This window comes from Narcine bancroftii, chromosome 11, assembly GCF_036971445.1.
Source record: "Narcine bancroftii isolate sNarBan1 chromosome 11, sNarBan1.hap1, whole genome shotgun sequence".
NCBI lineage: Eukaryota > Metazoa > Chordata > Chondrichthyes > Torpediniformes > Narcinidae > Narcine > Narcine bancroftii.
The window spans coordinates 87879146-87892068 of record NC_091479.1 but is presented as its reverse complement, the minus strand read 5'-3'; the positions used below and the strand labels follow the sequence as shown (position 1 = coordinate 87892068).

The 12923-nt window shown below is 41.0% G+C and overlaps 1 protein-coding gene across 1 annotated transcript; it reads right to left on the bottom strand.

The window, feature by feature from the left end:
- Positions 1 to 3049: 3049 nt before the first annotated feature.
- On the bottom strand, positions 3050 to 11398 carry slc35e3 (solute carrier family 35 member E3). Its single transcript, XM_069903910.1, has 5 exons — positions 10858 to 11398; positions 8675 to 8785; positions 7224 to 7382; positions 5683 to 5765; positions 3050 to 4499 (listed from the first exon to the last, which is right to left on the bottom strand). The coding sequence occupies exons 1-5, from the start codon at positions 11236 to 11238 to the stop codon at positions 4313 to 4315; spliced, it is 921 nt and encodes a 306-aa protein (XP_069760011.1). The 5' UTR covers positions 11239 to 11398; the 3' UTR covers positions 3050 to 4312.
- Positions 11399 to 12923: the final 1525 nt, after the last annotated feature.

Below are 12923 nucleotides of genomic sequence, written 5' to 3'. Positions count from 1 at the left end.
TGCACGCTTTGTAGTATTGTGCATTAAATATATCTGGAACTCCCAGTCTTTTATGCATCGCATCACACACTGTACTGATTTTTGGATGACGTTCATCGCATAAGAAGCTGTTTAGTGCTGGAAGATTGATAATTTTCTTCCACCAGATTAATAGTTGTAGGCTACTTTGTGTTTCTGTTTCTTTGAAGGCAGCTTCCATTCTCCCTAATGAGCTTTATAAAATTGATCTCATCACTAGAGGAAATCAAACAAAATATGCTCATTAGATGAAGAGTTTTACTCACCTGATCATTTTGCTGTTGAGGTTATGGTTTTAGGCACCATTAAACAAAGGATTGTGAATACAGTACCTATTGATACATATTAAATATAACTGGTTTGGTATAAATTTACTTGGCATTTACCTTGACAATAAGTTAGAACTGATTTTAGTCTCCTCAGCTTTGACCTAGTTGAAAAAAAAGCTAATTCCTTCTTAATGGTAAAAATCTTCACAACTGTTTGAATGAGGGTAATCAGGAGTCTTGTTTTGCTAATGAAGCCTCCCATGGTAGGAAAGTCTAGGACAAGAGGACACCACTTCAGGATAAAAGGATGTCAATTTAAAACAGAGATGTGGAAAAATTTTTCAGCCAGAAGGCTGTGAGTCTGTGGAATTTGTTGCAAGGCCATAGGGTACACTTAAGGCAGATTGACAGGTAATTGATCAGTCAGGGCATCAAGGGCTGAGGGGAGAAGGCCAGGGAGTGGGGCTGAGTGGGAGGATGGATCAGCTCATGATGGAATGGAGGAGCAGACTCGATGGGCCGATTAGTCTACTTCGCTCCTACATCTTGTGATGTTAGTCATGGTCCCGAAGATGTTTCTCACTTTCACTACAACCTGCAACTTCCAAGTGATAATTTCAATTTTTAATGATCTGAAAGTTAATATGTATGGGAAATTATGCAATAAATGGCACAGGCTTCCTTTTACTGGATTTCCATTCCAGGTAACACCTAATTTCAGGAAACATGGTAATAATATGTCAGGTTTTTATACCAATAGATGACTGTTAAGTAGATTTATTCATAAATTATTTACAGACACAAACAGTTAAGGAGATTTTGAAGAGCTTCACGTGACACTGAAGACTGCAAGCTATTTGTAAGGTAAGAAGTTAAAGAATTCAGAAGAGTCCATTTAAAAAGTGTAGATATCACAGTAAATGCACCTATTCGAGTAACATGTACAATCATTAATGTTATTGTAGAATCACAATTACTCAGAAGTTTTTTTACAAGAATTTACCCAACTAATGGTTCAAGAGAGGATTAACATGAAGATCACTGTCGTGTTAGTTGGGAAAATAGATGTTTGCTTCATAGTTTAATCTTAATCTCTTCTTATCGATCACTCCCCAGGGAATATTCTTAGGATCACAATCTTGTCTGTCAGCATAATTATGATAAAACAGGATAAAGTTTATCATAGAAACAGGATCATGTTTGTCACCTTACTATTCTATGTTTAGAGCTCACAGAGAAGACATGAAAAATAACATTTGAAATATTTTTGTGAATCTGAAGATCAGATTTCCTGCCACGCAGTTCCAGCAACCCAGGCTTCACCCTGCCCTCTGGTGGCTTGTTTCATGTTAGCATATGCCCTCTGGTGGCTTGTTTCATGTTAGCATATGCCCTCTGGTGGCTTGTTTCATGTTAGCATATGCCCTCTGGTGGCTTGTTTCATGTTAGCATATGCCCTCTGGTGGCTTGTTTCATGTTAGCATATGCCCTCTGGTGGCTTGTTTCATGTTAGCATATGCCCTCTGGTGGCTTGTTTCATGTTAGCATATGCCCTCTGGTGGCTTGTTTCATGTTAGCATATGCCCTCTGGTGGCTTGTTTCATGTTAGCATATGCCCTCTGGTGGCTTGTTTCATGTTAGCATATGCCCTCTGGTGGCTTGTTTCATGTTAGCATATGCCCTCTGGTGGCTTGTTTCATGTTAGCATATGCCCTCTGGTGGCTTGTTTCATGTTAGCATATGCCCTCTGGTGGCTTGTTTCATGTTAGCATATGCCCTCTGGTGGCTTGTTTCATGTTAGCATATGCCCTCTGGTGGCTTGTTTCATGTTAGCATATGCCCTCTGGTGGCTTGTTTCATGTTAGCATATTCCCTCTGCAATATGTGCGTTTCCTCTCACAGCCCAAACATGCAAGTTGGTAGGTTTATTGGCCACTGTGAAATGCTTATGTGTAAGCAAGTAGCAGAATCATGGGGAAAATTGATGGCTCTGCAAGGAGAATAAAATGAGATTGGTGGAGGCAGGTGCTAGGCAATTGCTACTGGCTTGGTGGGTTTCCGTGCTATATGATGAACATTTTAAATGAAGTGGCATGTAGTTTTGTGCCCTTGACTGTACAAATGATACAGTGAGATGATACAGTGAATGTGCAGAGGATATCACTTGTAAGAAGAATTAATTTTTGTTCTAGCAGCACAAATTATGGTGAAACAGGACAAACTGTTAATCTCAATTATGTAATGTTCTGCTCAAAGGTCATCAACCTAAGATCCAAGATTTTTTTTATTGTCTTGAACATACACAAAATGTTTACTTTTGTTTTCTCTTAAAGGCACACAAAGAATGTTGCTTGGCCTGTTGAATATTGCTAGAATTTTCTGTTTTGTATTAAACATCAAAATAGACTGATTGTGAGAGATGGTGTATAAGATTGTCAAGAACAAGTTTGAAAATCCCATATTATTACCGCAACATTGCCAATAGAGCACATTTCTATTCATAAAGTCTGTTCCAAGATTGTTTCTACTGCTCTTTTAGTAAAGTGATAACAAGAAATGACAAATAGCAATGAATGGCTGCTACTCATGTTCCATTTCAAAGAAGCCATTTTTTGTGCAATATACTTCTCAGCTTATCTGATCCCTCAATACCTGAAACATTTGAAAAATTGTGAAATAAAAATAGAAAATACTGAAATACATAGCAACTTCTGTGGAGTTAGAAAGCATTGATTTCACAAGTTTTATCTAAACCACACAAATTCAATTTACGGTTTAATTTTATATTCTTTTGCAAATAGTTCTATCTCAGCAAATATAAAGTGTAATACTTACAGGTTTTTTCTTAAATCTAATCATTTTCAACAGAATTGAGTTGATAAAAAAAAAACAATTGATATGAACATAATATTTTATAGACATTGTAAACATCGGAGGCTTAATGTCTGCTTTCATTGATTCGCATCACAGTTAAAGAATGCAATATCATACAATATCACACAATATCGTTTCCATTTTAGACAAAAATTCAGTTGGTTCCCTCAAGATTTTCACTTCAGCAGTACATGGCACTAAAAAGAAAACATTTAGAAAATATTTTGGATTGTTTTAGTATTAAAAATGTTAAGATAGCAGAATAAAATTCAGTTTGGCCATTGCAGAACCAGTGTACACAGTTGATGACAGACTGGAACTAGTGAATAAACTAGATTTTCTAATGGATCTCAAATATCAAAAATACTTACGGAGAGTAAATTTGTATGCGATATTTTCTCTTCTTGTTTTGTGTTTAATCAACTTAGAACCTTTAAAAAGAATAGCAAAAGATACTTTCTGGAATTTTTGTCAATAGATAAGACCAGGGCAAATATTTGCTTGTTCTTGGGACACAGATTTGAGGATGTGCCAGGTCTGGAAAATTACAGTAGGTTTAAGAGAGGCTAACTATTTTATTTGGAACAAAGGAGATAGGAAAGTGAATTTAATTTAGTTGTTTAAATATTCAAAGGTCTGGATAAGGTGAACAGATATTGGTCCATTGACAAAGAAGATGATAAATGTAGTAAACTGACAAGATGAAAAGGGATATTGAGAAAAATAGTGAATGAAATCTACTTGAAAGGGAAGCAGAAACCATCATCACATTTGCAGAGTAACTGTGACAAAGTGATGTATGATGCAAAGGTTATATGCAGAATTGGGAATAAATGGAACAGTTCTCATTTTGTTTGGAATGATGACCGAAATGGTCTATTGTGCCACAAATTTCAGATACTAAAGATGTTCTGCGTAGTTCCCAAAGTTTTTTCAGGCTGATAGTATATATAATTCTTAAAAATAGATGATGCTTCATAAGCAATGATGGCACATGAAAACTGATAAATTTCAATGAAAACAAACTTTCCCATGATTAAAATGCAGTATTTAATTGCTAATCCTACAATTCACAGTGATGGAGTACCAAGGGAAATTAGCAGCATATATATATATAAAAATATATGCAGTGGAAGAGCTTGTCAAAATTTTTATGGCCTTTGTGCCAACTTGCTCTTTTCTTCTTCTTGTTCACTAAGTTTGAAATGGGTGTAACATAAAATGCCACATAATGTACACAGAATTCCCAGAATTTGATTAATTGAAAGAGGATCTTTAAACAAAATGTATCCTCCAAGAAGGGTGATACAGAACTTGAAATGTCCAAACATATTATATCTGGAATTGAAGTCAAAGAATTAAACAATACTGCGTAACACTATCATGTCGCATAAGGAACATTACATTACAGATTTTAATTCAACAATTTATCCTATAAAATACCCCTTGAGTTTGAAAAAGCTACTCCTGTTCACGTTCCTTATTTACATCATTGCATCAATTAGTCTGTGAAAACCTGCAGAGTGTGCAAAATTCCTCACATTATTTTGGCAACCTTTTTACAGGTCTTCATCTAATTTAAATACCCTTCTAACACAGACCTCATCCATATTTTCTACTATATTTTTAAGACTGGAATAATATTCCCTTTAAACTATTTTCTTAAATGGAAAGAAGTTTTATAATTAAGTCTTTTTAAAGTCAAGAGTCCAAAGCTACAGAACCAAACTTGTTTTCTTCAGTCTTTTTCTGCTTCATCAATGTTAACTTCAAAATTGTAGATAATTTCAATGACAGTTCACCAATGTATTAGCACAAAAAAAAATCATCCTACCTACATTTGAAATGTAACCTAGTAAAGGATGAGCTAAAAAATTGAAGCCATTTATCTGTCAAATGAGTGATTAACATAATCACATCAAAACCATTTTTCTTAACTTTTGGCAAAGATCATCCTTTCATTATGAACAGATTTTGTTTTTTAATTAAGATTTTCTATTATTCCTTAAACCTACCTGCTTCGCAACCTAGTTTACTTGGGTGTTGCTTCCTTTATACACATCTTAAAAATGAAAGCTTCTAGATAATCATATTGTGTAGCTACAAGTGGTATGCTGTAAAACAATGTTTATAAATGCAGTGAACATAGGCAATGTAAGCTGGAATATTAACATACAATGGCCATATAATTTTAAGATGCTTATGTCTGAGGGATTCCTCACAGGACAATTTAATCTTTCTAAACTTACTAGAGGCTATTCAAGGAAACAGATGAACTTACAAACTAGTTAAAAAAAAATGGATTGGCAGATTCGCAGATCGCACAAGTCTAAAGTTGCAGGAAGAAAGAAAATTTGTGTGGACATTAGGCTTTGGAGAATTTGTACACATTAATAGCAACCCAAGTTTTGACTGAATGGGAATATTTCACGTGAAAAATGTAAACATCTGCAAAATTTGCAGTTTCAATAGTATAGTGGATGATCATGAATTGACAACAATACCAAAGGCAAAAGGATACGTAACGGGCGAGGTATTCCCAATGATCCAGTAAATTGACAAATTCACCAGGAAGGCAATTATTCCAGAAAGAAATACCATTATCTAGAGAAGATTTTAAAAAAAACATAGTTATCATGTTTTAAGATTGCAAAGTAGTGCTGAGAAAAATTAATTTCTAACAATATTTCAATTAAAATTCATCATTAAGAATATTCTTTAACCTAGAAGTATTTTTGGATAAGGTTTTTAGACACAAATCATAAATCAAAGGTAAACTGTTTACAGCTGAAGGTGCCCAGCAGAGCTGCAGCCCATCCCATCTACAATTTTAAAAAGTAATGTTTTCTCTACATTTACAGGACTTTAAAATGATTCTGGCCAAGAACTGAAGGTACAATCTCTGGATGTGATCGTTATTTCTGGGTTTTACAAATGGAATGACTTCTTTTAGCATTTTGAAAGGGTACCATTCTTTTCCTCCAAGGCATTATCTTTTGTCGATCTGGATCAAATCAAGTTTTAGTTTGGCTCTTGGTCCTATATTGCACCTTGAGCCATGATTACTTTTACATTACTCAATTCAGTAAATATAGGCATTCATCTGGCTCACTCACATCTGCAAGCATTCAAGTTATTGTTTAGGCATACAGATGGGAGGAGAATGTCCTTTCCACTTAATATGGTTCTCATATAAAAATTATGCCAGGATCCAAAGCCTGACAATTGGAAGGTATGCCGAACAGCAGCTCACTAACATTTCATTTAAAATTAAATGGATGGATTTTTAAAATTTAAAAGTACAGCACGGTAACAGGCCCATGCCCCCAATTAACCTACAACCCTCCGTTTTGAACGGAGGGAGGAAACTGGAGCCCCCCGGAGGAAACTCACAGACACGAGGTGAACATACAAACTCCTTACAGACAGCATTGGATTCAAATCCCAGTCCCAATTGCTGACACTGTAACAGCGTTGCACTAACTGCTACACTAAGCATGCTGCCCTCCATGCTAACCGTGCCACCCTGCAGTGCAGTGGTTAGCGCAGCATTATTATAGTGCCACCAAATCAGGTTTGAATCCAGCACTTCCTGTAAGGAGTTTGCACATTCTCCCAAAGTCTGTGTGGGTTACCTCCCACATTCCAAAGATGCACGGGATTAATGGGTTAATTGGTCACATGGATGTATTTGGGCGGCGCAGGCCGTAAGGGCCTGTTACCATGCTGAATCTCTAAATTGAAATGAAATTATCCATTTCATGCAGAGAAATCCTAATGATTAGAAATGTGGCTTTGGCGCAGCAAGGATGACCCTTTAAAGTATGTGATTCACACAGAGATTTATTTTGTTGTCTGTAGAGCAGGAGTGGACATCTTTGGAGTCTTCAAAATATTCTTTTCCCTCAGCACTAATAGTTAAATAGTGCACAAAATGTCATTTTGTGCTGCTTCAGATATGTTAAAGACACTTTAGTTTTGATTAGATCTAATACTTTTACAATATACAGGTTTTCAGTACACAATTTTAAAAATTGCATAAATAACAATGCCAAATTTTACCAGTGCTGTAGCAGACCATGTTCCAAAAATTCCTCCCTCTTCAAACACTGGTTCAAAAAAGGGAACGACAAACAGAAGAATGGCAGAGGACATCGGAGCCTGGTAGTAAAGGAGCTGCATAGAGTTCACCTGTAGTTCATGTTGTTTGGCTCCGACCCACTACAAAGCAAAATAGGAACTTTGATTACACATATCAGTAAATAACCAACAGTAAGTTGCTTACCCAAGTCTGATCAGCAATTGGAAAAATATCTGGCTAACACCCTGTTCCTATAACCTCTGACAAGAGATCAGTCTGTAAGTAGTGTTGGGTGAGAATTCACTACCTCATACATGTTAGTTTTCTATCACTTTACATTACAGATAATCAAAACCTCTGTGCCATTTCTTGGTAGGAGCAGGTGAGGAAGCCATCACTTTAAATTTATTTCATGTAGGAAAAACAATACGCCATTCTACATTGTGTGTCTTAATTATATAGACATTGACACGTTTTACATCAATATCAATAATATTTGTGTGGGCTAAAAAAATTGTCGCAAAGCCTAAAGTAATTCTTTTAATCGTTGTGGTAGGCTTTCAGTAAAGATAGAAATTTATAACAGGATAGCGATCACTTTGGAATCCTGCCATCTCAGCTAACTCAACATTAATTAGAGTCTAAGTTGTGGATCTTCCTGTTGTGCGTGGCACATTAGTTTGAATCCTGAGAAAATACTCCAGTATAAAGAAATTTTCCAATAATTTAATATTCTAGGCTCTGGGATTATTCCCTGATTAATGTTTTATTGAAAGATGGTGCCCTGAAACAGTGGTGTACTCTTTCAATAATCTGGAGTATCAACCTAGGGATGCTCAACTTTCAACTGAATCCATGGTCTTTCAGAAACGAAACTACTGTCAAATGAACCACAGATGGAATCCAGAAACCATCCTTTAAACATTAAGGAATTATAACAGAGAAAGTAAATGAACCAAAATAATGGGAAATAAAATTGCTGAAATCACTCAAAATACATTTAATAGTATTCCCTCAAATAAATTTATACACTGGGGATGGAACAGTTAGCGTCACAGTCACAGTTAGCTATTACAGCCCGAGCAACTCGGGCTCGAATCCAATGCTGTCTGTAAGGAGTTTGTACATTCTTCCCACGTCTGTGTGGGTTTCCTCTGGGGGCTCTGTTTTCTTCCCACCCTTAAAAACATACAGGAGTTGTAGGTTGATTGGAGTATTTGGGCGGCACAGGCTCATGGGCCGGATGGGCCTGTTACTGTGCTGTATGTCTAGATTTTTAAAGAATTAAAAATTTAATTAAAATAACTTAAAAGCTGGTCATTATCTTTGAACATTTGCCTGTTGTTTCATAACAGATTCATTGGAATCTCAAAGTTCATGATGTGAGCAGAGAACATTTCATTACAAAACTAATGAAAACAAAATTACTAACCACTTGATATAGAGAAGTAACCAAAACACCAAGAGTTGCAAAAAGTATTCCAAGAAAATTAAACTGGACATCAAAGTAAGTGTTCAGAACTACACCCAACGTAATAGGGATCTGTAACAAATAAAGAGATCATTAGGTCAGGATTATTATCTGCAACTTTAAAGCTAGAATAATGGCATTTTCCAGAGAAATGGTTTAAAAACAAATAGATTAAACATTTACAATAATTAGAATTCATGCTTACTGGCACAGCAGTAGTTAAATGTGATTTTAAGACAATATCTCTCAGAATACAAACTTTTTTATTGACATATTTTACAAATACAAATGTGTTTATTAATTTGTTTTATGAAATACTCTGCAAAAAATGCACTTCAAAAGATTCTTCAAGTAATCTTTCACACGAGGATGCATCTGAAAAGACTTGCTATCTGAAATTGTTGTTTCAAACACAAGATGTAAAACATAAACACTTGTTGGAAAGCACAGTATGAACTACTCATTCATTGTTATGGCTCCCATGTGTTAAAATCTTAGTCATGAACATTTACCTGTTTTCATTTCCAATAACTTTAAACTTTTCTAGAATGCACATGAAAAAAGTCACTCAGACAGGATGCACAATGTTTTGTTAGTCAATGTAGAAAAGTAAATTGCAGTATGCAGCTGATATCAGGGAAAATATTAAGTGGAAAGGAAAAGGAAAATAATTTTCAAAGGTTTTTTTTTAACCTCAAATGAGCATAACTCACTGTGATGTTAACAATATTTGCAGAGACTACAGGGGGAAGGGGGTTAGGGTTAGGGTTAGGGTTTATATTCTGAAGTCAGAGAAATCAATGTTAATGCTAACCGGTTGGAGGAAGCACAGATGGAAGATGATGTGTTGTTCCTCCAATTTGAGGGTGGTCTCAGTCTGGCAATGCATGAGACCATGGGCAGACATGTCAGCAAATGAATGGAATGGGGAATTGAAATGGGTGACCTCTGGGAGATCCATGCTATTGCGGTGGACAAAGCTGAAGCGCTTAACAAAAGAGAAATCCAAAATTTAACACAATTTTCTGAAAAAGGACCTTAATATGGTGAATGAAAGTTGAATTTTTAAAAGGATTATTCCCTGTCACAATTCCAACTAAGAGCTGCATTAATTTAACAACAATCCTAAATGCAATGCTACTATTTCTAAAATCCAAGTCGCTTGCCACATTTGTGTACAGTACCCATAAAAAATAGCTTCATCCCATCATATATTTCCCAAAACTTAAGGTGAAAACTGGCTAATTACACTGGACAACTTTTTTTCCCCCAAAGTGTTTGCTTCCTGAAAAGAAAATGGGGATTACGATAGACAACTGCAAGATAAACACAACGATAATTTCAGATTTGCTGTATCACGTAGGAAGTTAAAGAAACATTAAACGACACTGTATATATTTGAAAAGGAAAATGTATGTATCTTGATCAATGTGGTTTATAGTGTGAAAAAAAGAGATTTTATTGAATTTAGCATGTTTAATCGCATAATGATGCTGACATATTGTGTTATTTCAACTGACCTAAAAACGTTATGCCTCTCGATTTTCATTTGTACTCAGCTTCTGATGCCTCTCATGTCAGGGCGGCATGGTTGGTGAAGCAGATAGTGCCTTAACAGCACCAGCGATCGGGACTGGGGTTTGAATCCCGCGCTGTCCGTAAGGAGTTTGTACGCTCTCTGCGTGGGTTTTCTCCGGTGGGGGGGAAGTGTGTGTTCCGGTTTCCTCCCGCCTTTCAAAGCGAACGGGGAGGGTATAGGCCAACGGGGCGCAAACTGGGCGGCGCGGACTCGCGGGCCGGTCACCGGTCGAGATTGAAAATCAGCGTCCAACAACAGTCGGCCGGCACTGGTGGATTCCAGTTGCCCCGGGACCGCTTTAGCACGGTCACCGTGTCGGTCACGGACCGTGCCAAGGTGAGCAGGGATGAAGTCCAAGTGTGGATGCAGAAAATGACATGTTTAAAGATAGAGCAGGACATCACAGCATTAGGGTTATAACTATAAGGCAGGGTTAAGGTAGGGGGGTGGTGGGGGATCAGCACCCATGAAGCACCCCCCAAAGTGTTCAGGAAGCAAAATCTTTGCTGTGCAGTGTAATGTCCAGGTTGGAAAGGAGGGCATTTGTGTGCCCAGTGGTTCCTACCAGAGTCAGCTTGATCCTGGGGGAGAAAGTGTGGCCGTAGCAGCAGCTCTGGATGCCGATGATGGCCGGCGTGGTCATGACCTTGGCCAGCTGGTAGGTGCCGATGGTGTTGCTCTGCAGGGACAGGTTGGTGAAGACGACGAAGCCGCAGAAACTGAGCGCCAGCAGCAGGATCCTGCCGGGCCGCAGGCTCTTGGGGCAGAAGACGCCGAGCGCCTGGCAGAGCCACAGGCCCAGGCTGGTCACCATGAAGTGCACCAGGGTCAGGCTCATGTTGGGGAAGCCGAACTCCACGTAGATCCACTTGTTGGCCAGGACGATGCAGATGGAGGCCGTCAGGTTGACCAGCAGCCCGAGCGCCAGCCGCCCGCTGCCGCGCATGGCCCGTCCGGCCGCTCGCTCGCTCGCTCTACCCCGAGGCCGCTCCTCGCGAGCTCACCGCCATGGGGGGGCGGGGGGCCGCGCCGCCGCTCACTTGCTGCCGAGCACCGTGTCGGGAGGGCGTCGCTTCTCTCCGTCCCCCCTCCCCTTCCCTCCCCTCGTCCCTCATCCCCCCCTTCCGTCCATCCTCCTCCCCACGTTCCCCTTTCCTCATTGCCCCTTGCCCTCCAATTTCCCACCCCTCCCCTCCTCCCCCACCCTCATTCCCCCTTCCCCACATCCCTCATTCCCCCTTCCCCACACCCCTCATTCCCCCTTCCGTCCATCACCCTCTCCTCGTTCCCCTTTCCTCTGTCCTCATTCCCCCTTGCCCTCCAATTTCCCACCCCTCCCCATGTCCCTCACCCTCATTCCCCCATCCCTCATTCCCCCTTCCGTCCATCACCCTCTCCTCGTTCCCCTTTCCTCTGTCCTCATTCCCCCTTGCCCTCCAATTTCCCACCCCTCCCCTCCTCCCCCACCCTCATTCCCCCTTCCCCACACCCCTCATTCCCCCTTCCAACCATCACCCTCCCCACGTTCCCCTTTCCTCATTGCCCCTTGCCCTCCAATTTCCCACCCCTCCCCTCCTCCCCCACCCTCATTCCCCCTTCCCCACATCCCTCATTCCCCCTTCCGTCCATCACCCTCCCCACGTTCCCCTTTCCTCATTCCCCCGCCCTCCAATTTCCCACCCCTCCCCTCGTCCCTCACCCTCATTCCCCCTTCCAACCATCACCCTCCCCACGTTCCCCTTTCCTCATTCCCCCGCCCTCCAATTTCCCACCCCTCATTCCCCCTTCCATCACCCTCCCCACGTTCCCCTTTCCTCATTGCCCCTTGCCCTCCAATTTCCCACCCCTCCCCTCCTCCCCCACCCTCATTCCCCCTTCCCCACATCCCTCATTCCCCCTTCCGTCCATCACCCTCCCCACGTTCCCCTTTCCTCATTCCCCCGCCCTCCAATTTCCCACCCCTCCCCTCGTCCCTCACCCTCATTCCCCCTTCCAACCATCACCCTCCCCACGTTCCCCTTTCCTCATTCCCCCGCCCTCCAATTTCCCACCCCTCATTCCCCCTTCCATCACCCTCCCCACGTTCCCCTTTCCTCATTGCCCCTTGCCCTCCAATTTCCCACCCCTCCCCTCCTCCCCCACCCTCATTCCCCCTTCCATCCATCACCCTCCCCACGTTCCCCTATCCTCATTACCCCTTGCCCTCCAATTTCCCACCCCCCCCCTCGTCCCTCACCCTCAGTCCTCCTTCCCCCCATCCCTCATTCCCCCTTCCGTCCATCACCCTCCCCACGTTCCCCTTTCCTCATTCCCCCGCCCTCCAATTTCCCACCCCTCATTCCCCCTTCCATCACCCTCCCCACGTTCCCTTCCTCATTCCCCTTGCCCTCCAATTTCACACCCCTCCCCTCGTGGCATCCCCTCATCCCTCATACCCCCCCTTCCCTCATTCCCCCTGGTCCTCCATTTCCCCATCCTTCCCCTCGGTCTCTACTCCTCCCCACCCTGCCCTTGTTTCCCCCTCCCCTCTCCCTATCCATTTCCCTTCCCCTCCCCTCCTTTTCCACTCCACCCCTCTGCTGCTATCGGGGAAAAAGGTACAGAAGCCTGAAGATGAGCTCTCAGTGGCAC

Coding starts and splice junctions, on each gene's coding strand:
- slc35e3 (XM_069903910.1), bottom strand. CDS start 11,238: ATGCGCGGCAGCGGGCGGCTGGCGCTCGGGCTGCTGGTCAACCTGACG. Junction 8,786..10,857: donor CCAGGATCAAGCTGACTCTG/GTAGGAACCACT, acceptor TATTTGTTACAG/ATCCCTATTACGTTGGGTGT. Junction 7,383..8,674: donor TTACTTCTCTATATCAAGTG/GTTAGTAATTTT, acceptor TTTGCTTTGTAG/TGGGTCGGAGCCAAACAACA.